The sequence below is a fragment of the Paramisgurnus dabryanus genome, chromosome 12 (assembly GCF_030506205.2).
Source record: "Paramisgurnus dabryanus chromosome 12, PD_genome_1.1, whole genome shotgun sequence".
In the NCBI taxonomy this organism is placed as follows: domain Eukaryota; kingdom Metazoa; phylum Chordata; class Actinopteri; order Cypriniformes; family Cobitidae; genus Paramisgurnus; species Paramisgurnus dabryanus.
The window spans coordinates 16934957-16960563 of NC_133348.1; the positions used below are offsets into that span (position 1 = coordinate 16934957).

Genomic DNA, 25607 nt, shown 5'->3' on the forward strand with positions numbered 1-25607 from the left:
TCATATAATCCACTGTTTAAGCTCCTTATCGGCAGTAGTATTATTTTGAGGAAAGGGGAAAATACATCATCTGCCTGGTTTTCATGGAGAAAGATGCCTGACCTGTATTGACAGTTGTTTAAAACTCTATAACGTTACATTAATGCATTTGGCAGATACATTTGATCAGTACATGCGTTTCCCAGGAATTAAACACAATGATCTTCAAATTGACTTATAGGAAGAATGCATTTTTGAAAAAATATAGAGTGTGATCTTATAAAACACGAGTACATCCTACTTAACACTATGTTTGCAGCACCAAGGTCATGGTTTTTATTCCTAGGAAATACATATTGATAAAATGTATAGCTCAAATGCACTCGAATCTGAGAAATGCATAAATGTAGATGTATAGGATAAGAATGCAATTTATAGACCATGAAACAGGGTATAATACTGTATTAACCCATGGCCTTTATTGTTATTTATTTTGTAACATCTGAAATTCATAATATCTCTCATTTAATGTCGACGTGAAAACAAGTACAGACAGACTTATTTCATATTTAACAGTCATAATGTCATAAAAGCAGATCCGTCATTTACCAGAATTACTTGTAGTTTTGTTAGTCACCGCATTATAAAGACATTACACACACACACTTTCCACGTGTCTTAAATGGTAGCGCTTATGAATGCTTACAACAAATAAACTACAATTCCCATGACAAATTCCAACTAAAAGGGCTCTTCCTTGAAGCGAAGTAGAAATGCCAACCACAAATGCCGAATGGGTGTTGTAGTTTCACTTACAGCGTTTTCCGATACAACGACCGCCACAAAAACTCCAAGCCCCACAATGCCTTGCGCAGCATCATATGCGTGACACGCCATGGTAAATGTCCGTGTGTAGGCGAGTCACGTGTGGAGAGTCCGTTGATCTTGTTTCGTTGAAGCAGTGAATCTCTCCTGTTTGTTCATTTGATTTGGGCCCTATTTCATGTTGTTTTCAAAACAACACTTCGTGTAGGTTTATCTATCTTCGCCGAAGAATGAGCGACAACGATGATATCGAGGTCGACAGCGATGTGAGTATAGTATTTTTTCTTTCTTAACCTGCATGTTTGCTCGCCTAGCTTTGGAAAGAGAGAACGAAACCCTCTTGTATTTTCGATACTTGAGCCCGAAGAGGCTAACCAGTTAGCTAGTTAGCCAACCTAGCGATTGAAATCAATATTTTCCTGCCAGCTACGTAAGAATATCCAAATGAGCAAATACACACGGGGGTCGACTTCATGCTTGTACTTTATTTACATTTCTATTTACTAAAAATATTATTAGCCAGTTAACGTTAACTATCACTCTTACAGCTGTAGCTACAATTGTACTTTTCTGTTTTGTTTTGTTTTTACAGGAAGAATCACCGAGATATCACTCTGTGGTGCGTAATAAGCGGAGCAATTAATCCACTTTAGCCTTTAATGCCGAAAATATCTTCTCTTTTTGAGATTAGCCACAATTTATTTCCGGGTAGGTACTGAACGGCCGTATTGAATTTGCATCGTAGGACGACAAAACACGAGAATCAAGAGTAAACGGGGGTAGATGTGGTGGATTGAGTCAACATAAGCTTAGAAGCCCACACAGTCGTCTTGTTTTGTAGTTGGTCCAGTGGTCAGGTCAGTTGATGCAGAGGGAGGAAGGTGAGTGTTGACGACGCGATGCACTAGAACGCACACGTTATAGAGGATCTAATTTGTCGCGTCGCGTTGTTTGGTGTGTACATGAGTATGTGGGACGATGGCAGTATGAATGTGCCCTTAACACAGTCATTTTATTTCGTTAGCTGTGTATTAAATAAGCAACGTTAATTGAGCAGCTATGGAAAATAAATATTGCCTGGTGTCTTTCCCTCGTATATATATTTATCTCGTCTCCTGAATATTTATTTATTTTCTCTTTCCGTAAAACCTGCCAAGCCTCATTGAACACAAGCATGCACACAAATAATAAAAAACATCGGTGAAACATTGCATATTTTTGTTGTGCAACATTTTTTGGTTATCTTTAAGAGTTTAAGGCAGTATGTTAAGGCAGATGTTTAGGGTAAGTGAATACATTTTGTAAAAATCTTAAAATTATACTTTTTTTATATACATGCATACACATTGCTTTTTGTTTTTGTCATTATGACGTCATCACAAACGAGCCGAGGCCTAAGCTGTTCAGCATACTCTCTTAAAAACATAGCATTTAACCTTAGATAGGAAAACTTAAGCATGTATGTAGTCTAGCAGTGCAATGGCGGTGAATACTAACTACTCTCCAAACCTAGTTAAAATTTCTTGTAGCTTTGTCTAAACTGTTTATATGTAAAATGTCCCAGAAAATAGAATAGACTCTTGTTTGCGATCCCTCAGCCATTATAGCCGCCCCAGCAATGCATGTAGTATAGCTTTCATGTTTTTGAAAATGATTTTGGAGTTATGTGGGATTGGACCACAGTCTGCCCATTGTTTTATCTTCTGCCATAGTCTTAATTTTGACCTTGTATATGTTTTCCTTGTTGTACTGGGATTTTTTAAGTCTTATAGTCTTTACGTTTATTGTGCCGTTTACTGTTGCACTACGAAAAGGGCGTCCCATGTTAAAACAGACAAATTTTGTCCTGATATGTTGGTGTTTTCTGCATTTCATAAGCATGTTTTGAATCTCAAGTGTTGATTGGTCAGGAAATTAAGGTGGAGCAGTGGAGTTGAAAACATGCAAAGGCAGTAGGACTTGATAGTAAGGATTTTTATTGGGCAAGAATTTTAGATTTGTGCTCTGCCCATAAAAAATTTGTGGATTTTATTTCTAGACACATACTTTTAACATATATTTATATATCAGAAATAAATCACAAAATATTTTATTTACAGAATAAATATATATATATATGTGTGTATATATATTATACACACACACACACATATATATATAAATATATATGTGTGTGTGTATATATTATACACACACACACACTTAAGGTTGAGGCATTTAAAACAAGATCTTCAAACACAGGACATAGCAACTATCCAGAACTGTCCTTTTGTAAAGCTCTGAAGTAGTTTTTTTCCTTCTTGTTTGTTTTTTTACTGGCTATGAGTTTTCATTGTGTAGACTGGAGACACGAGGTCTGCAATGTCCCCAATGCCCTTTTTATCTCTGTCATCGTTTTGTGCGGGGAGGAAATATTTTTTTTTTCATAAGGATGTGAGATTGTAAGACAACAGGGGTGCGTTTTGTGGTCTTTTCTCAGCGATTGTGTTTTTAGATTCACGTTGCTTTCGTAGATTTAATCTGCAGCTTTTATTTTATTTTTGCCAAGGTTGCTTGGGACTTGAGCCTGTCACATGCGTCCGCTCCTTGTGACAGATTTGCGGTTACATTTGTGGACAAGCCACTTGCATCGAAATACTTGCAGAAAGAATAGCTGTATGTATGTGTTGAGCAATTGGTAGTTCTTACACCTCACGTGAGTGTAATACAATCCTGATGCTGGCGGTGTACTGCTTAACCTTTTACGCATGAAACATTCAGTCTGAGTCTACCTGTAACGCTGTGGCCACACCTTACCTTTCCAGGTGCCGATGAGACACTGGAATGTTTTTGTGTTGCTCAGTGGCGACTCCGTATTTGGATAACTGCTTTCGTTTTGTCTCTTTTTTTTCCACAGAATGTGAAAGAGGCACTTGTTAATGAGTTACTGGAATTGAAACAGGTTTTACAGCTGTGCCTTTATGTAATAACAGCCTTGGCCAAGCCCGCTGACATTGGACTCCAGTGGCCATGTTGTTTGTTTCAACAAAACAGTCCCAGGATACTAAAACATGGACTTATGTAGATGCTTAGCTGGCTTTCTAAAGGAATACGGTTATGTTTAGTAACAAGCATTTTAATTCGCATCAAGAAATGTACAAAAAATCCAGTTTTAAAACATTCATGAGATAAGCTCGAAAAGGTTTTTACACATGAGCGTTGTTCATCTACCAGCAAATAAATTAGATACTTGCTCCAAAAGGGAGTCAATCCCATAGACCCCCATGTTCAAATGCCCAACTTTACGGCAGAAAAAAATAGCTCTTTATGACAACTGTGAGTGAGATTTATTTTTTGTAAAACCCATTCAAATTATTTTAAGCCTCAAAGTTCTGCATAATTAAGGGTGTGGCCACTTGATTGACAGAAGAATTACGTCTGCTGTCACTACTGTCAGGCTAGGTGGATGTGGTTTAGCAACCAGGCAATTCAGCTGCCAAGATGGCAACGGCAGGCTCCGCCAACTTTGGGTTTCAAAAATGCTCTTCAGAAACCTACGGGGGAAGTCACGGACATTACGTTCATATTTTATACAGTCTATGATTGAGAAGAAAGATAGTTTCTTCTCATAAACTGTTTTAGTGGATGACAACCCATGTTACATCACTGGCATTTTAGTTCGAAAAACGGCACAGTTCACATGAAAAACTTGCAATGTGAAAGCTGTCATGCAGATCCAGGAGTGCATTGAAATAACAAACCCGAGACTACCTGAGCTCGGTTGCAAAGCAGCACATATGGGCAGCTGTCGATATCTCTGCTGTGCATGACAACACCGAAATATTAGAAAACGAAAACAATATGCTGAGTCGCGTTGTGTTTAACATCCTCTTGTATATGTGTATTTTTTTGATCATCGTTCTGAATTTGATCTTTAACAAAAGTCCTTAAAAAAATGCATTTATCTGAGCTGTTTGTTTAAAATTTTGTATTTATTCGTTGATAGATAGATAGATAGAATATATATCTGCCAAGGGGTTTTTTCCTCCTAGGACTTTTTTCCCTCCTAGCTAAAAAAAGTCAGGAGGTTTTTCTCCTAGGGGTTTTTTCAACCCCGGGGAGTCAGCCGACATTGGCTTAACTTGGCACCTTCTTCTATACATTACATTATTAATAGGCTCGCTTGTAAAGTTTATTCATAGCCGTTGTATTTTGCTGCTTATGTTGTCTGTCGATTTTTCTGTGTTTTCCCCTGCTTCTATTAATGTAAAGCTGCTTAATTGAAACAATTACCGATTGTGAACAGCGCTATATAAATAAAATTGAATTGAATATTTTTAAAGTAACCTGCCCCTATTTGAGAGGTGATAAAGAAAATAAATAAATGTACAAAAATATTGTGTAGTCTTATTGGTTTGTCTGTGGATTAAAATTTTATTAAATTATTTTTCGCTTTAGCATGGTACAATCACAAAGGTATTTGGGTTTTTATGATTTAAATTGTTAAAGGTCTATAACTACATACATAGTTTGTGTTATTATTAGTTATTTAGTATTATTATTATTATTATTATTATTACCCAGTGGCACAATCCCGAAGGAAGAGGCTGAAGCCCCTTTGATTCTCTCATTGCAGGCAGACAAACGGGCACACCACAATGCGCTGGAGCGCAAGCGTAGGGACCACATCAAAGACAGCTTTCACAGCCTTCGGGATTCTGTTCCCGCCTTGCAAGGGGAAAAGGTTGGTGAAACTCACTGGTAAAGCCCCAAGGAAGGGGATAAAGGATGTTTTTGTGTACTCTGTTATTTCAAATGTTTATTATGATTGTTATAGAAGTTGCATTTCAAGTAAAATGATTTACAAATGTCATGTATTGCCAGAATTTTAGTGATGTTAAAGAGTTAAGATGTGAAGGGGAAGTGGTTTGGAGTAGAGTAGATTTACTACGTGGTCCAGACTGATAGATGAGGTTCAAATAAAAAAGAGGCATGGAACCAGAAAGACATTTTAAGGGAATTACACAGATGGCTGAAGCGAAGTACAAAAAAATCTCAGGTTCCAAAATGCTTTTAAATGTTTGTTGAGGTGCAAGGATTTTCTGGTAGTTTATTTAAATGAGACATTCAATTCATACAATGTTAACTTAAATATCTATACACACAAGCAAAAATACCCAAAGTTGTCTTTTATACTCATTTTAGATGTGTAGCTAATGTTTTAGCAGTTTTGTTAGTCCTGCTAATAGAGTTTGTTAGGGTTTTTGAAAAATCATGCTAAGAATTCATATTGTTGATGTGTAAATGCAGCCTTCCTTGCGTCAAAATCGAGTGTTTCATTTGTTGCTGACAGCAATCTATCAAACAGGCATCCCGAGCTCAGATCCTAGATAAAGCCACAGAGTACATACAGTACATGCGACGGAAAAACCACACGCACCAGCAGGACATCGATGACTTGAAGCGGCAGAACGCTCTGCTGGAGCAACAAGGTGGGTTTTGCTCCAATTGTTTGTTGTGGTTAAGGTGAAAAGTCTAATGCTGGTGTTGAAGTTCGCTCTTAAAACGTTAGATGTGATTTTTTTTTCTAGTACGGGCACTGGAGAAAGTCAAGGGGACCACACAGCTTCAGTCCAACTATTCTTCTTCAGACAGCAGCCTGTACACCAATCCCAAAGGCAGCGCTGTATCTGCCTTCGACGGCGGTTCCGACTCAAGCTCAGAGTCCGAGCCGGAAGAACAGCGTTCCCGGAAGAAGCATCGCGGCGACGACAGCTAAAAAGCAAGTCCTCGGCCTGCTCCACAAAGTTCTCCTTGAGGGGGGGGAGGGAGAGCCACAGCAACGGCCTGTTTTAGGTTTGTAGTTATGTTTGTATGTACCTTATTCTCCCCAAATCTTCTCGATCGGTCTCCATCAGTGAATGTCAACCAGAGAACCCAAGCGTGATGAAGACACATCCTTACAGGGTTACAAGAGCGAGGAATGCCCATTATGGGAAGAAGACTCACAATTGAAATTATGCCTTGTTTTTCTCTCCCTCCCTTTCCCGCTCAGTTCGTCCATCTTGTGTCTCGGCACACGCAACAACGAACAATGATTTTAATCCCAAAATGAGGCAGCTTTGCAATTTAAGGACTTGATGCTTTTTTGTACCCTTGTCTACAGCCCCTCCAGGTGGAATCCAAAGGGGTGAACAGAGAGGCGTACAGCTCATAGCACTGCTAAAATATATGTTTTTGTTGAATATCTTAAAGCCTGCTTAGAATTTACCCTTATCTGAGTTGTCCTGAGTGGTTTGCCTTTCTAAATATGTGCAACTTTTCCATAAAGAAATGTTCGATTGAGCGTCTATCAATGTACCCCTAGTTAGACCTATGGGATGAGTGGTACACTTTGCCATAAAAAAAAAACATGCTTTATGGGAAGGCTGCTGAGCTTGTGTTGTATTTGTTGTTTAAGCCTGATGCTGATGTAGTAAAAGTTTACAGGTTGAAAAACATTTTTTGTTTTAAATGGGGGGCGAAAATGTGATAAAGCATTTATTTTGCATCCATTATCCGAGCCGCCCAGAAATGAACTTTATGTATTTCACTCCATATTAGGAATTTGAACGTTCCAAAACTTGTTTTCCCCACAAAGCTAGTCAATATTGAAAAAGTAGATTCATGTTGTGACTTAAGATAAATGTTTTAAATGTTGATTGGAAATTTGACTGCAGCACACCACAAAAATTGCATTTTGAGCGTATAGGAGATGTGAGTGTGCGTGTGTATATCTTTTATCATATTTTCCACTTAGGACATAAGTAAAACTGAGTAGGTCTTTCTTTGTCTAATTCCATTCCATGGAAATTACAGGTATGTTGTACATACTGCCAACAGTCGGCTTGCAAGTTGAGGCCTACCTTTACAATAAGAATATAAATAAAACTATTTTATCCTTTACATATGCTCTGTGTGATACCTTTGCATCAATATTGTTTCAGAAAGTTAATTCTTTTTTTATACACATATATGGGTGATTCTCATGAAATCCAGATTTAGAAGGTTTCTAGCATCAGAATTTTTATAAAGCCATTTTTTTAGTACATATAAGATTAAGGTCTGAACTTACTATAACCATTATTTTTAGAGGATTTAAAAAAATATTTCCTATAGATTTATTTAATTTTTTAGATTATCATTACCGTAACATATTACATTAAATATATGCATTTACAAATTCATGTTTCGGTAATGAGAACTAAAAAGTTGTCTAGGTACTATGATAAACAAAATTTTTACTTTTATCTGGAGAGAAAAAATAAGAACTGCTTACCTGGTAGCCATCTTGAGTGTCACAGGCAATTAGGTCCCTTCCAACATTTTTTTTTTAAATTTTAGTTTCTTGAGGGCTTAAACAATGATTAAAAATTGTTGCGGAGGATGAGAAAATTGGTCTTGGACACATTTATATTCCTTATTATTGTCTCTACATTTACCAATGATCACCAAATACCACATGTTTCTTTACTGTAAATGTTTATAGTATAACATGCACTGAACTGAAGCTTTTTATTTTTTAGATTTTTTGATTATAAATATTTCCATGTCAAAGAACCCACATCCAGTCATGGAGATGTTGCGGTAATGACAATTCTCCTTAAATGTGGAAAAAACAACAAAATTGGTTTGTATGATGTCATTTGAAATCATGTGCAAAATAGTACATGATGAGATGTTTGTAACCGTATGCTTAATTTTGATACTCATACTTTGCATTTACTTTTTAAAATGTTTAATGACCTCACAAGTCTAATTTTGTGAGAATCACCCATATGTATTTAAGTAATAAAAAGTCTGCTATGACTACATGCCAACATATTAATAGCACAATGGTTTATTTAACCATGAAAATGTGTTACTGCATACAATTTATAGATCCTTTCAATTAGATCTTATCAGCAAAGGAGCCATTTATTGTAAACAACATAGTACAAATCATGAATACAAATACTTTAGTTCTCTTCAGAACCTATAGACCCTTTTACAGTTGGTAAACATTGTGACGTATTTGTGTGGGCGGGGCTTAGCTGGAGGCAGAAAGAGCCGCAGAGGCTATGTTGACAAGCTTAAACGAGCATGTTTTAGGAGGGATTTATTAAACATGGATGCAGAATTAGTTTCGGATCTGTCCGAATATGTACAGTCACTGATTCTGCGGGACCGTGACAGGTATTTTTGTAAATTAACTCTTGCGATTTTAACCAGGTTTTAGATATTTCATAGACAACATATGAATTACTTTCAGGTGGTTTGGGTAATTTTGTCTAGGCTTAGTGTCTTATGTAACCTATCACTGGGCTAACTATGATTAGCAATGTGGATTATTTTAAGAGACTATTCAAACGATGGCATACACATCTATCGCTGTATGTTTGTTTAACATTTAAGCTAAACAATAGCGCGGTTGGCGACTTTTCACCAATAAAACAGAAACTTGCTGATTTGTACTAGATAAAACCAACACAACAGTACATATGCATAGATTATTTTACCTGATATGAAGTGTGCACTGCAAACACGAGTATTAATTATGATCGTCTCCGTCTAGTCTGTGCGCCGTATTGCATTCAACCTCAATTGTCTTCTTGATTTCTGTGAAGAAATGTCTTCCGGGATCCGGTAAAACTTTATTTTTGAACCAAAAGTGCGGTTCCTTCTAATCTGGCAGCCAAAAACACAACGAGATGACATTTTTAAGTCAAAAACTCAAACTTTTAGCGCGCCGGCTATGAGTTCCTACTTATTTTTTGCCTCCAGCTAGAGCGGTGACGTCACAGTGACGTGGGCTGTAAAAGGGTCTATTGCCACATGCACTCCAGAAAACATACACCAAAAGCCAAAATAACTCTGTACTATATGTGCAAATAAACCTTCTGCATTGAAAACACATTGACATTTCAGTCCCCACGGTTTCTGCAGGACAAAACTATAAATCCCACTGAAACTTATGTAGATGAGACCCTTGGTGTTTATCTGTAGTTCATGCAAGTAGAGTACACTTGCCTACAGCATTTACATATGATTGCTCTGTCTTGGTCAATCTAACTCAATACCTAACATATCTTTACCTTTTTTATTAACTAAGGAAAAGACTATGACTGGTCCATAGCATTCTTCTTAGCTCCTGTGTAAACTGGGACTGGTAAACGAAGGAAATGTTCGACCGCCCGGGCAACCTTCTCTGGACCGATGTTGTAAACTGGATGAGTAGGCGCCTTAATGGAAAAATATGTGAACGTTGAGTCATAATAATATACTAATCTCAATGTGGATACACCAAACAGAATGTTCTGTATGACCTACCAGTCGGTTTTCTTCTTGACCGAGGATCAGTTCGTTTTGAAGATCTGTGTTTCCGAAATGCTGTGCTATTGAGAGTCCACTAAGACAGTAGCATGTGTGGTAGAAATCTCTAGACCTGAGAGAAACAGTTATGAAAGTCTGCTCAGATGGAAAAGCTGCAAAATGTCACCTCCGTAAAAAATTAGATAAATTATAGTAAAAGAATGCTCTCTCGGCACGCATTATAACTTTCACTTATTATAAATAATTTTGCTTTAAATCTGCTTAACCCCCTATGGTCTTCTAAGGAAGAACAGGTAAACTCTAAGAAAGGATGTGTTTATTTTTTATTCATTATGTGTCATTTTTGTTGATTTTGTGTAAAAAAATCAAAACCACAAGCTGTGTTGAAAGTAACACAAAATGTGTTGTTCCAGGGATGAATTTAGTGTGTTGTCAAACCGGCACAGATTTCTGTAAATGCACTGTTTAAATGTTATTATTTAACATATAATAATACTTAAAAATATATAAGCAGTGGTTTCTATCTTTTTAATAGGGTGTGTGGGGCAAAAACTTATGTGGGGTTAGTTGTAACACGTACTGTTTACATTGTTGCACAAGGTTGAGCGTTTTTTATTTCCGGTATTTTTTCACGCTGCCAAAAGACGATCTCACCCCTACATTATTTTATAAAAGTAAGTAAAGGCCTATTAAAACCTTGCAAGAAACTAACAAATTCAATTCCTAAATAATTTTATAAACTATTTCACTTTTTTTTTACCACCAGTAAGTGTTTCTGTTTTAATTTATTTTGGATTTTTTTAAGTCCCAGTGTTTACTTTATTATGTTCCGTCTCTGTTATTCCCCGGTTTTATTGAATTTGCTATTATAGTAATATGTGGAAAAATATTAATAATAAGTAAAAGTAATCCTAAAACTTCTGAATGGGTAGTCAATGTTACATAAGTGGGACAGAAAAAAATTATAATATTACTGCTCTATATGTAATTGCATAGGATGCTATATAATCATATATTAGATAAGGCTTTATTATATACATATTATATTGAGATGAGACACGTGACACGAGACATGTAATGTGAATGGACCCTTTAAAATAAAAAAATCTAACGAATATTATAAAAAGTGAATAAAAAATCTTTCTGCGGGCCAGATTATTATATATTAAGCAGATGCAGAGATAGGGAGGGCCGGCCGCAAATGGCTCGCGGGACGGGAGTTTAAGACCGCTGCCCTAAACTAACACTGATTGTGTTGTTTTTAACACATCCGTTCTAAGAGTGTATATAGATATTCTTTTATGAAAAGTCATCTCTTTTATTTACGGGTAAATATTTATTCAAACTTTCTTTACGTACGTTTTCTCCACCTAGAAGGCAAAAAACAATTGGTATATCCTTAGGCATTATTAAACACACTGGTGATATTATTTGAGTTGCAATGAATTTTCACTGTGTGTGTGCTGTACTCACTTGCCGGGTTTATCCAGAAGGCCTCCACCAGGATTCTGGCAGCAGAGGAGGATGTATTCCTGCAGGGCCTGTCTCTCAAACATCCAGCTACTTGCACTCAGTGTTGAGTCTCCTTTAACACACAATAATGTTTTTACAGGGTAATGCACCATAAATCTGCTTTAAATTATTGCTTTATACATACAAAACGAAACCAAAATATGAACACTGATACATGCTATATATACATTTAAAAACGAAAATGCTGGCATCATTTGCTCACCCTCATGTTGTTCTTAACATGTATGAGTTTATTTATTTATATGTTAAACACAGAATATATTCAATAAATGATGGTAGACACACTGTTGACTTTCAAAATAGGAAAAACAAATGAATACTATGAAAGTCACCGATCATCAACTGTGTGCTTTGCTTACCATCATATATCAAAATATCTACTTTTGTGTTCAACGGAGAAAAAATAAACTTATCAACATAATGTTTTAAAAAATTATGACAAAAAAATAGTTCACCCAAAAATAAAATTTTAAGTTGTCTAGACACTGGGTTGATATAACTAATAGTTTTGATAAAGAATTAATTGTGATCAATGACATATTAACGTAATTGTGCTTGAAATATTTAAAGTACTGAATTAACTAAATCCTCACAAGCAGAACTGTATGTCTGTGAAAATTCATATCAAGTTTAAGTCATATACACATTTTTGTCTCCTGCACCACTATATGAATTCATTTTCATATTCATTTCATATATATCAGAAAACCCAACCCATACTGTAATTGGTTGCTGTACATGTCAATCAAACAGTCTCTTCTAATTGAGTGGTCATACATGCAAATGTATGACTGCTCACCTTCTTTAAAAAGAGCTCTGTGGAGTAATGGTAAAAGCCCTGCTTGCCAGAAAGAATAACATCCATCCACCAGTTTGTTACACCGGCCCTGAAATCCGCCTTCAAAACGCATCTGCTTGCTGGTTACCCAGCGCTAATGAAAGAATAAGTGAGAAAACCACAGGCAATATCATTACAGGAAATAATAGCAATTAGTGCTACTATCTTATGGTTGACACACATTTCCTGTGACTCTATACAATAATTTAAAATGAAAGGGATATTCCAGCCAAATATCAAAATTACAGCAGTCGGCTTGCAAATTGACGTAATCTTTCAGACGAACACATTTGGAATTATTTGAGTAAATATCCTTGCTTTTCTAAGCTTTATTATGGTGGAAAACAGGGATTAGGGAACAACTTCTAACATTAAACACCAAAAAGTGCGTTCATCCTTAATGATAATGAGGTAATCTACACAGCTCCAGTGGGTTTATAAAGGTCTTCTGTGAATCGATGCCATTTTATATGAAAAATATCCATATTTTTAAACCTTAACTATATAAACTTTCGGTAACAACGCCATCTTGGAGTTTTAACCGGGTGTGCCCCATACATCTTAAAAAGTGAAGCTGTTGCGGGTGTGCCTCATACATCTTAAAAAGTGAAGGCTCTGGCTCTTTGATCGCCCCCTGGTGGCTGGCTGCAGTACAAGTCATAAACCCCGCCCCTCTTCATTCAAACAAATGGGACTCTGCTCTAAATAAAAAAAAATATTTACACTTCTAATAAAAGTTTCCGAAAGATGGTTTTGGTCCTTTCAAGTAGTTATCATCACGCTGATAAATGTTCAAGTCTTCATTATTGTGGTAAGTTTCATTTTAGCTTGTAATTTGATGCAATAGAAATGGGGCGTGACGTTATGATTGGCGTGGTTGATTGGTCGCGCGGGCGATTGGGCGGAAGTTTTATACCGCAGATCCGCCTCTGGCTCCATGGACGATTCCTTCTGTGCATGCCTTGGCTCCAAACTGACGTTTTTACGTAACATGGCGGCGACCGTGGTCGGACATTTTTGGCTTCAATTCATTACAATGGTGGGAGGCGACGTCGCATCGGCCATCTTTTATGAACAGTCTATGAGCTGTTGGCTCTTTGATTGCCCTCTGGTGGCTGGCTGCAGTACAAGTCATAAACCCCGGCCCCATGCAAACGAACGGGACTCGGCTCTAAATAAAATATAAAAATGATAAAAATGATTTACACTTCCTCAAAATTTTGTGGTTTTGGTCCTTTAAGGTAGTTGTTATCACACTGATGTCCAACTGTTCATTTTTGCTAGTAATCTGATGCTATATGTTAATATAATATATATAAATGGGGCGTGTCGTTTTGATTGTCGTGGTTGAATTGTGCATGCGAATGCTTAGGCAGAAGTTTGATAATGCGGCTCCACCTCTGGCTCCATGGACGATTCCTTCTGCGCATACCCTGGCTCCAAACTGACGTTTTTATGTAACATGGCAGCACCCATGGTTGCTCATTTTTGGCTTCAATTCATTACATTGGAAGGAGGCAATGTCGGGTCGTCAATCTTTTTTTACAGTCTATGGTTTTAACGTAGTAAGCTTTGGCTCCCAGGATAAATCGCACAATGAATCGCTTGAGTCCAAGATGCTGTCGTTACCAGAAGCTAGTAATTATAGTTCATAAAGTTTCAAATATGGATTTTTTTCTTTTAAAATTGCATCAATTACCCACAAAAGACCTTTATTACCCCTTGGAGCCGTGTGGATTACCTCTGTGAAGGATGGATGCACTTTTCTAGGCTTCAAAGTCAGAAGTTGTTCCCTGATCCCTCTTTTCTACCATTATAAGCTTGGAAAAGCAAGGACATTTGGGTGATTCTCACGAAATCCAGATTTAGAATGTGTCCAGCATCAAAAATGTTAAAAAAACCTTGAAGCTAATTGTTTTTTTTTTGCACATATAAGATTAAGTTCTGAACTTACTATAACCATTATGTTGAGAGGACTTAAAAAATATTTCCTATAGAATTATTTACATTTTTTAGATTATCATTATCAAAAATTAACATTACCGCAACATGATATTACATTAAATATATGCATTTACAAACTCATGTTTCGGTAGTAAGAACTAAAAAGTTGTCTAGGTGCTATAAGAAAAAAAATTCAACTTTTATCTGGAGAAAAAATAAGAACTGCTTACCTGGTAGCCATCTTGAGTGTCAAAATCAATTATTTTTTTTTAATTGTTAGTTCCTTGAGGGCTTAAACAATGATTGAAAATGGTCTTGGACACATTTATATTCCTTATTATTATCTCTACATTTACCAATAATCACCAAATACCACATGTTTCTTTACTGTAAATGTTTATAATATAACATGCACTGAAGCTTTGTATTTTTTAGATTTTTATAAATATTTTTATAAATATTTCCATGTCAAAGAACTCAAATCCAGTCATGGAAAAGTTCCGGTAATGCAATTTTCCCCCTTAAATGTGGACAAAATAACAAAATTGTTTTATATAATGTCATTTAAAATCATGTGCAAAATAGTACATAAAGAGATGTTTGTAATTGTATGCTTTTTATTTTGAAACGCTTACTTTGCATTTACTTTTTTTATTAAAATGTTTCATGACATTGCTTGAGGGCGAGTAAATCATGGGGTAATTTAGTTATTTGGCTGAATTTTCTTTTGACCTGCTGATCTTTATTATGAAAATATTTATTTTCCGGAATACTTTGTGTCCCTGAGGAGACCCCTTAGCGGCTATTTCTCCTCACATACAAAACTGACTTACTAACAAGGCTTTAAGATCCAGCATGTGCTCTTTGCCTAGTATGACCATGGCAGCGGTGCCACAGAAGGTGTAGCCCCCATGTGCTTCAAGTCCTGGGACTCCACCCAAACCGCCTTCCCAGTTCTGACAACTGAAGACCAGAAGAAAGCAAAGTGTATCAGGATAAATTCCCATTAGTTGTGTTTCACATTTAATGTATCAAAAAATACTGTACAAGAGCACATAATATTTGATACCAAAGACATTATTAGATCATAATTTCTTTCAACGCTGTCACCTTCAACCCCCAAACCTTTTAAATGTAACCGAGTTGTCACGAAACAGAATGGGCAACTGACCTGAGAATCCAGTGGTGTGTCCCTTCAAACAGGGTAGGGGTGATAATGTTTGTGAGCGAAGCCACAGAAGCCGCACAGTAGGCACTCCTATCACATCAGACGCACACATGCAACCAAGAGTTAATGCGTGAATGATAATTACCATTAAAACTGAAATGCAGAATGAGCTTAAAGAAATAAGACTGACTGTCAAATCCAATTGCTTGTTAAAGTGACTTTATTTGCTTAAAGCTGACATAAGGTCAACATGAAGACCCGTCTGTTGGGAACATTAAAAGGTCACCATCGAAAAAATGCCTTGGTGTAGTTACATCAGAGCGCAGGGAATAAAGAGATGCATTGCTGCTGTCAGCCATGTTGAAAGCTCTGGGCTATGTTGAAATCACAATGAAAGCGCTCACCTGACGTCCACCTCCCCGCCTACATGCATCACAAAGGAGCCATCTGGCTGTTTCACAGAGTAAAGGAAGTCCAGCAGCTTCTCTCTAATGGGGGAGGAGAAAAACGTTACGTGTTGCCATGGTGATATGATAAATGCATGTGATGGTAAATAGATAACAATGCAGTACGAGGTAAATCTTAAACCTGTTGATGACGTTGTAGGCCTCCTGTGTGCCTAGGATGCATAGGGCATTAACAGCTGCATAGGTGGGTGCAAGGTGAGCATGCTGACACGGACCTCCACCAAAACCACCTGTCGGGCTCTGACATCTTGCTAGGAATTGGCACACGCTAACAGAGGACAGTTATGTTTATGACAAGCGCATACTAAATATTTCTACAGATATCGTACATTTATGTTTAGCTTTTGCGTTTGGCAGATGCTTTAATCCAAAGCAACTTTGGACCAATTGACCATTTAATCTTTGCATGGCAAAGTAAAATAGTAAAACGCTTAAAGTGTACTTTCTAACCACGTGCCTCATGTATAAAAAGCTTTGATAATGACGTGTTCAGATATACATTTATAGAGGCGAGTACTCACTCTGAAGCAACTGCTGCCGGCACGGGTTCTTCTAGCAGCTCCAGGCTGTGCAGGATCCAATAGCAGAGCCAAGGCCGGCTGGCATCCAAACACTAAAGCCAGACAACATGCAGATTTAACAGCCATTACAACCACCCGCACACACAGAGCTGATTTGTGACCCTAGCTTTTCCACCTAAAATCCAATATCATATAAAGAACATTCTGTGAAAATATATCTTTATGGTAATACTGACTGAGGCCATGTCAAAGATTGAAAGTAAAGTTAATTTTACAATTAGATTGTGAGACTTTCTCCTGGATTTCATAACCAGGGTCACTTTTGGACATGGTGTTCTCATACAAATACACAGTAACACACACACAAACCCTATCAGAAGCATGGTGTTCTCTCTAACACCCAAACACACACACAAACAAAGGCTGTGTGCTTTATAAAGCTACAGGACTTGGTTTTCGTTTTATTTATGAATTTATATATAAATTCTATCGCAATTTACATGAACATTTATGTATTTGGCAAAAATGTTTTCATACAAAGCGGGTTCCAGTTCATTGAAACTACACTTTTTATCAGTATATGAAGAGTGCTGGCAATGAAAAGTCAATAATTGAAATGCCTTATTTTCACAAATGTAATTTATAGCCATTTCATTGGTATTAAACAAATTTCACTGCAGAGTACATGTATAATCGCATTTTGCTGCTAACCATAAGCTAGTTATTACAGTTTATAACTTTTTGACCACAGAGCTGTTGTACGCTTTGTTCTGATTGGCTGAGAAATGTTTCATGGATGTTGATTATTTTTCAATAACCGTACACCTAACCTTTAAAATGTCTTAAAAATAGGCACCAGAGCAATATTTTTGGTAACCGTGATTTAAGCGGAATAATTGACCTTGGGTGTGCATTATTTTCTTATAATTCAATGGCCTGTCATCAATTATTCCTTACTTATACAATGGGTCTGTTGAATGCTTGAATCTGATTGGCTGATGAAAGTTCTGAGGTGTGCAGTTATTTTCTGGGAAACGCACAGCGAAAGTAGTTCCAGGCAGTTCTCTTGACCGCATTACAGTTCCATATCACTTCGCATAGTTAACTGTAATAACGGACTAACAAAAACAACATGACAGACGAGGCAATTACAGCGCTGTTTAGAGACGCACAGAGGTAGCTTCGTTCACACAATCTCTCTCTCTCTCTCGCTCGTTCGCTCGACCTCTCTCTTTTTCTTTCTTTCTTTCTCTCTCGGTGTCTCTGTCGCTCTCTTTCTAATAACTTAATTTATAACTTCATTAGAATGCTATCAATGGCTCAAGCCTCCATTGCCAGCTTTAAAATGACGTTTTTGAACAAGAAAAAGCCGTTGGATGAGATGCGGAACAAAAACCGGATGAATCCATTTAAGTATATCATGTGATCAATGTTTTGAGGTGTGGTTACCGTAGTATAAGCAGAATAATTGACTCCAGGCTGTTCAATTATCGAAACATTATGCACAACCGTGGTGTAACATTATTTTTCTTTCAATTTAATGGCTCGTCGTCAATTATTCCTTACTTATACCACGGGCCTGTTAAATGCTTTATTCTGATTGGCTGAGAAATGTTCCATGGGTGTCAATTATTTTTCTGTAAACCGCACACCTAACCTTTAAAAATAAGCACTAGAGCAATGTTGTGGTAACCATGGTATAAGAGGAATATTGACTCCGGTCCTTTGAATCATATGAAAATAATGCACACCCGCAGCGTAATTTTCAAACGTTGTCAATTATTCCTTGCTTATAGACCTTTCTCACAACTTCCGTATTTATGACCGGAACTACGCAATCATCGCGGAAATCTACTTCCTCCGCAGTCAAGGCAATGTAAAAAGCCGTATCTGTTCCATCAATTCCCTGTTGATGGTGAAGGTATACAGAAGTGTATTCAGGCTATCCGAAAAGACTTATAATGTGTCGTTTTAGTTAACAGTTCAGTAACAGTTATACTCGCTCTCTACTTACCTAGAAATTTATTGACAAATTCTTCATGGAAAAAGTTTTCCTCCATTAGTCGTGTCACATCAGCAAATGTAATATTTGGCAAATCCGTTAACAAAGTTTTGTAGACTCTTTGATCCATTTTAAACTTGCCCGGGTTTATATTTTTCTAGTGTGTTGACGCTTGACAGGAACTCCCCTTACACGACGATTACGTATAAAGGTCTATACCATGCTGCTGTTGAATGCTTTATTCTGATTGGTTGAGAAATGTTCCACCACTGGTATGCCTTATTTATCGATAAACGCACACTTAACCTGTCAAATGTCTTAAAATAACCATCAGAGTAATGTCTTAGCAATGTCTGTGGTAACCGTGGTATAAGCAAAATAACTGACTACGGTCCTTTGAATTTTTTGAAAATAACACACATCTGCATAGCCACCCATGCATTATTCTCAAATAATTAAACGGCCCGTTGTCAATTACTCCTAACTTAAATATTAAAGGGGACAGAGAATAAAAAATAATTTTTACCTTGTCTTTGTTGAATAATGGTAGTCTACCCACATTCACAAACATACAAAAAGTGCTAAACATGCTAAACATCTCAGTCTCATAGAAATTCCTCTTTTAGAAATGTCAGCCAGAAAAACATCCCAATCTGAAATTTGCGGCCCACCCTCCCCCTCTTTGCGGCCCGCGGCACCTTTCAACAATATAACATAATCTGGCCCGCAGAAAGATTTTTATTCACTTTGTTTAATATTCATTTCATTTTTAATTTAAACGTTTAAGGGTTCGTTCACATGTCGCGTCTAACAACGCGCGTTAAAACGAGTCAAGGCGTTTCTTATTTTCTAAAATGCTCGGGAGCGGAAGTTGCGTTCCGTGGCGTGGGTCGCGTCACCTGTTGCTACGCAGCCATGAGCTGCGCGCGCTCCGTGATTGCGAGGATAACGGAATGCGTGATCGGACTTTAATTCCTCATCTGAAACTCGCGTCAATCATACCATTGTCACCATGCGATCAGTTAATCTTGTCGGGACTTTGTAGTGTTTGTCTAGAGAAGATTTGTTACTTCCGGGTGAATATCAGCTGTTACTCAGAGAAGAGCTGCGGTGGGGCTCACATCAACAAGTCACAGCTTCTAATGGAGACACCGCATAATGTGAGGCAGAGTCGTAGATGTAATGCAACACATAAACTACAGATAAGAAAAATTGCCATCAATGTACCAAGGTTAAAAGAGAAAAGATTAGGAGAAACATACAGAGGATAAAAGTGTGTATACTGCTATATATTAATGAAGTATAATATATTATTATGTAGCTTGCTATGCAATTACACCTAGCAGTATTATAGTTTATTTCTGTTTAACTAGCTTATGTAACATTGACTACCCATTCAGAAGTTTTAGGATCACTTTTACTTATTCATATTTTTCCACATATAATAGCAAATTCCTTAAAACTGTGGAATAACAAAGATGGAACATAATAAAGTCAATACTATGACTGTAAACAACCCAAAATAAATCAAAATACAAACACTTACTGATGGTAATTTTTTATAATAGTTTATACATGTATACAGAAATTTTATTTGTTAGTTTAGTGCAAGGTTTTAATAGGCCTTAGTTATTAAAGAGAAGGTTAAGAAATTATTTACTTTATAAAATAATGTATATTTAAAAGATAAAAAACACTGCTTTTATTATACATTAAATAATAGAATTTTAACAGTCAATTTACAGAAATATTGTACTTTTTTAACCTTAAAATAGCTCTGCGGCCCTCCGATTAAATGCCAATCTCAGAAATGGCCCCAAGCCAATTTGAGTTTGAGACCCCTGTTCTAAGGCATTACAGACCCAAACAAAAATATTTTTGTCTACATGTCACATCACATAACAAGGATAAATACTCCGTTCAATCATTTTTTGTCACCTTTAATATTTTTCATACAAAATTTCACCGATTATCCTCAGAAGTCCTTTAATAAGCCCCTGGAGCCGTGTGGATTTTGTCTGTAAAGGACTGATGCACTTTTTTGGGCTTCAACGTCAGAAGTTGTTCCCTGTTCACTCGTTATAAAGCTTGGAAGAGCAAGGACATATTTTAATATAACTTCGATTGTTTTTGTCTGAAAGAAGATGGTCATATGTATCTCGAATGGCTTAAGGGTGAGTGAATCATGAGGCAATTTTCAAGTATCGCTTTAAGGATGGTTTCTCCTCTGCAGTAGTTGAGAATAGTGGCCACGGTTTGCCCTGGTCCCTCTCAACTTTCATTATGATAGAGTTGTTTGTCCTGCACATTTTACTAGACCAGTGGTTCAAATTTTTTTAAAGTGCAGCCCCCCTTGTGTATGGTGGCCCCTCTAAAGAAAATATATCACATAAACATTCTTGGATGGTTTCCTGGACAGGGTTTAGGGTAATCCAGGACTAGGCCTTATTTATATTACGTAATTTAAGATGTTTTACAAACATACCTTACAAAAAACAATACTGGAGTGCCAAAACAATGTCACCGATGTGTGTTAAAATTAGTCGGACAAGGTGTTTTTAAATTAAAGCACTAGGATAAGCCCTGTCTGAGAAACCGCCCCTCTAAAACATAAAATTTTAATTAAACAAAACATATTAAAATATACAATGTAGTGCTGTTGGTTAGTAGCCTTGTTGTTTTTAAATTTAATTCACAGAATTCATGATAAATTAATGTATGTTATAAAATGTCACAAAACTGAGGGCCCCCTGGCATAATCTTGGGGGCCCCAGTTTGAGAACCACTGTACTAGACCCTTGTATAAGAGAGGTTTGTGTACTATGTTAGAAATTTGTATAGGTTTGGAAAGGCCTGTATGCCTTTAAGTGTATTTTTAAAAGGCACTGCTTACCTCATACGCATCAGAGAGATGTCGCAAACCTTTCTTCAGATAATGATAGTGTTGTTCCCTCAGCAAAGCAGGCCTGAAAGAAATAGAGAGGGTGTGTAGTCACGCGTCTAATTGTCTAAGATCATCTAGCTATTCTTAACCTATTACGAATTCTGTTTTGTTGACTCACGCTGCTTTAATAAAAAGCTTTAAACAAAAGATCAATGTCACCCTCTGAAGAAGATTAATAGCACAGTAAAATGCAAGGCTTAATACAGTAAGCATTCTAGAAACTTACTTACAAAGCAGGCTGAACCACTGAGCTGACATCCTTCCAATTATCCACATCAAAGAAGTGGTCAAAAATATGTACCCCAATTGTCAATGGGGCTGTACCCTTACAAAAAGTACATACAGCTTTGCACCTAAACACTTCTTAATAGTACTTCAAAAGGTACATATTGGTAGTACCAAATTCAAACATATCTGTCAGCTGACAGAACAGCAGATCATAACCTCCTGTTGTTTTTTCTACTCTGCTGCTCTCTACTGGGCCACAGAAAACACAATCATAAGATTTAACACATACTATCGATTTATCTCTAGATCAGAGCCATGTTTAGCCTTCACCAGGCAGGCGGCCTGTATGAATTAATGCTGAAAGCTGGCTAATTTTGTTGTATTCTTTAATGCAGAAGTAATTTGTCCTCTCAAGCCTGACTTGGCTTTTGCTACTGAAGTAACATGATGTTAAAATACAAGTTTAACATAAAAAGTGATAAATGGCTTTCATTTGAGTTGTTTATTGGTTTTACTGCATGATTTTTTTTTTTTTTTTGACTTTTATTCTTGAAATACTTAACGACATCATAATTTATTATTTTATGCACTACTGTTGAAATTATTTCGGTAACACTTTACAATAAGTTTGTATTGTTAAACATTAGTAATTGATTAACAAACATAAACAAATAATGAACAATAAAGTTTTTCAGCATGTATTAATTATTGATTATGTTAGTTAAAGTCAATACAGTTATTTATGTTAGTTCATGGTGCTTTATCAAATGTTAACAGTTTGATTTTAAAAATGATAGTTGATTAATAGTTGATCATTGATAGTTCATTTTAGCTAATTCATTAACTAGTGGTTAACAAATACAACCTTATTGTAAAGTGTTACCATTATTTATCTTTTTGAATAAGATTTTGAACATGTAATTTCCTTGTTTTTGAAAATCTCTCAAACCGCCTGCTATAGGTTATAACAAAAAGAAGTAGAGGCTCTGATGCAGCATTTTATTTACGCAAAACTATAACTTCTCTAATACTTCTGTTATCATCTTTTTGGTTGATAACAGTAGCAGTGCTTTGCCTTCTGAGAATATAGTTCCCAGTATGTATATGGTTAAAAGATGACTGTGTCTCATATGACCTTGTTATTTGCAGTGGCGTGTTTACAATTTTGGGGGCCCTATGCAAAGTCCAAGAACCAAGGCCCCCCATGCCTCAGCATTGCCCAAGGTTTTTCAATTGAATTGCACAACAATAATATTCAGTATATAGAATTAAGTGAGATATATAAAATGGTTTTATTTTGTTTTACACTGCTTAAAATAACACTAAATTGTTACAGTTTGGCATGACAAAAATTCTTGGTTTAAAAAAAATGTTTCGCGCCCCTCTCAGATATTTCTTTTGCTTGCAAATGTCTTATTGGATGTATTTAAAACAATGTAATTAATACTGCAACTTCAGTGTCTGACATCTTACTAAAAAAAAAACAAATGAGGAAAAAGAGGAATCATTCGATTATTATTCAGACTGATTTAACAAACTGAACTAACAAACACCAGCAAAGAACATTGTAATTTAGTTATTGCTTGAATTTATGGGAATCACATAACTCTCATGTTCATATTGTAAAAACAAACTTACTGTGAGATACAACAAGCATATAGACTATACATACACTAAAGATGAGATTTTAATGACAATGATGTGATACAGAATATGATTTATGTATTTTAGACATTATTTAAACCCCTGCATGGTGTCTTTATCATGTTTATACCTGTATGAGTGTGGAACAAAAGATGCCTGTCACAGATCAAACCAAAGCACCAATCACAAGTGTGAAGCCCAAAGTCTTTAAAGTAAACTTGATCATCGAGTGAATGTTGTGCAGTTACGAGAGCACAGAGAGAGTCGAGCGATCGCTCATTCTAGCACTTGTGTGGCTGCTTTTGTGCGCACTGTGCAGAGGTGCGCTGTCCCGTAGAGTTAGCTCATCTGCGCGCTCGCGAGGACGCACGTATCTCTCGCTCGCGCGTGGTTTTTGTGCGCGCGTCTTTTGGGTCTGATTAAACGCCATAGCCGCGCATATAATTGGTTCGCGCAGCGCAGATCACTCGAGTGGCGCAGTTTCGTCCTTCTTTTGATGAGTTCGGCTTCCCATACTATATGTGCCCTCGCGAGGATGCGCGCATATATTATTCTGCGTGCATACTTGCACATCTCTCGCTTGCGCGTGCTTTATCCGTGCCTTAGATTTGGGTCTGAATAAACGTAACATACTTTCGCACACCTTGTGGCCAGTAGGGGGCCCCCCAAGCCTGCGAGGCCCTACGCAACTGCGTGGTTTGCGTGGTGGGTAAACACGCCACTGGTTATTTGTACACAATGTGACTATACAAATCACAACACATAAATAAGAAAATGTTCTCATTTTGTCACTTATTGGGAGCAGTTTGCTAGCAGGAGCCATTAAATTCCAGTCTTTGTGCTAAGCTAAGCTAGCGGGGCTGCGTCAGACAGAGTTACAGCACGCACGGAGATGAGAAAGGTATGTATGGACTTATCTAACTCTGGGGGATACGTTAATAAGCTAAATTCCCAAAATGTGGCCATGTTCCTTTAAAGACACAGATTCAGTCAAATAAGTTTAAAATGCACTTATGTGATCTCATTTAAAGTGTTTTGGTACAAGAAAGTAAAACTTTTAGTTATGAACAGAGAAATTTGCTAAATAAAGATGCCCATATGCAGTGATGCTGTAAAATAAATAATAAACTAGACATTATAATGTTGGTTTTCCTGTCAAAGACATCTTTATTAAAAAACAGTACACTGAATGTAAATAAATTGACTAATGTTACAATACCAATGAGGGCTTTGGAGATGCAAGCAATCCTGGTTTATGTTAATGGCCAGAGAATGCTGAACTTTACTTACTGTGGTGAGGTGTGAATTTGCTGGTAAACGCTGTATACCTCTTGAATACTGCGTTCAACATTTTTCTGGATTCAATGATAAAACAGGAAACAAAAAATGTGGACGTGAGATAACCAAACAGAAAATGTGACAACACGTCAAATGACATGCACACAAAGAAATCTACTGTGGCAGAGACTGAGTGCGCATATGGGTGGCTGACATCACATCCTGTCCAGGGTGTCATACAAAGCCAAAAAATTATTAAAAACTTTGTAATGCATACAAGCTCAAACAATCAAACCAGTTGTAGTATAATCAAAACAGAGAAAATGTTTAAAAAAAAAAGATATTTTCTTATTATTATTATTATTATTATTATTATTTAAGGTTATTCATTCTAAAATGTCATGCATAATTGTCAACCACCCATAGATGTGCAACACAAACTAGTGATATAGGAGTCGATTCTTATAAATCTCCACATGATTTGTCCTGATTTGTCATTGCACTTTCAATAAATCTAAGTGCAGTGGGACAAGCGGAATACTGAGTGAGCTGGATGCAAAGGAACCATTTATTGCACGTGCAGAACATACAGGCTACTCAGCAGCACAGTTCATCACAGAAAGAGAGTACAAGAAACAGTTAGCTCTGCGCTAATGCCAATTAGCTAACTAATACTAAGAGTTAAACTTACTTGTTCTTTTGAGGTCACCGATTGCACGCCGTCATCGTTAAAGAGCTCAGATGAGTGTGATTCACAAAAGCAACGCAAATGTAGAGACGTCTCCATAATAATATTTGAAAACACATGCGCCGCTAACAGAGAGCGATCAGTTTCACAGCATAGCAAGTGTCAAGGCGGTGTGGGCGTGGCTTCACGAGGAGTCATGTGACTAGAGATAAGTTACG

At 36.9% G+C, this 25607-nt stretch overlaps 2 protein-coding genes across 5 annotated transcripts; one reads left to right on the forward strand and one right to left on the reverse strand.

Annotated features, from left to right (window-relative positions):
* Positions 1-890: 890 nt before the first annotated feature.
* On the forward strand, positions 891-7728 carry max (myc associated factor X). Of its 4 annotated transcripts, none has more exons than XM_065256900.2 (5): positions 891-1070; positions 1397-1423; positions 5420-5527; positions 6152-6275; positions 6375-7728. In XM_065256900.2, the coding sequence occupies exons 1-5, from the start codon at positions 1035-1037 to the stop codon at positions 6560-6562; spliced, it is 483 nt and encodes a 160-aa protein (XP_065112972.1). In that variant the 5' UTR covers positions 891-1034; the 3' UTR covers positions 6563-7728. The 4 variants fall into 4 exon arrangements, with proteins under 4 accessions (XP_065112972.1, XP_065112971.1, XP_065112975.1 ...); XM_065256899.1 differs by having other exon boundaries at positions 892-1070; positions 6137-6275; XM_065256903.1 differs by lacking the exon at positions 1397-1423 and having other exon boundaries at positions 892-1070.
* A 912-nt stretch (positions 7729-8640) lies between these two features.
* On the reverse strand, positions 8641-25579 carry fntb (farnesyltransferase, CAAX box, subunit beta). The gene is made up of 12 exons (XM_065255850.2): positions 25393-25579; positions 24714-24778; positions 21501-21573; positions 16606-16697; positions 16206-16352; positions 16022-16105; positions 15621-15707; positions 15283-15412; positions 12467-12599; positions 11608-11719; positions 10132-10246; positions 8641-10043 (listed from the first exon to the last, which is right to left on the reverse strand). Exons 1-12 carry the CDS (start codon positions 25486-25488, stop codon positions 9921-9923), a joined length of 1257 nt encoding a protein of 418 aa, XP_065111922.2. The 5' UTR covers positions 25489-25579; the 3' UTR covers positions 8641-9920.
* Between the last annotated feature and the right edge of the window lie 28 nt (positions 25580-25607).

Coding starts and splice junctions, on each gene's coding strand:
- max (XM_065256899.1), top strand. CDS start 1,035: ATGAGCGACAACGATGATATCGAGGTCGACAGCGAT. Junction 1,424..5,419: donor CACCGAGATATCACTCTGTG/GTGCGTAATAAG, acceptor CTCTCATTGCAG/GCAGACAAACGGGCACACCA. Junction 6,276..6,374: donor CGCTCTGCTGGAGCAACAAG/GTGGGTTTTGCT, acceptor TTTTTTTTCTAG/TACGGGCACTGGAGAAAGTC.
- fntb (XM_065255850.2), bottom strand. CDS start 25,488: ATGGAGACGTCTCTACATTTGCGTTGCTTTTGTGAATCACACTCATCT. Junction 24,779..25,392: donor CGGTGACCTCAAAAGAACAA/GTAAGTTTAACT, acceptor CATTGAATCCAG/AAAAATGTTGAACGCAGTAT. Junction 12,600..15,282: donor TGGATCTTAAAGCCTTGTTA/GTAAGTCAGTTT, acceptor TTCTTTCATTAG/CGCTGGGTAACCAGCAAGCA.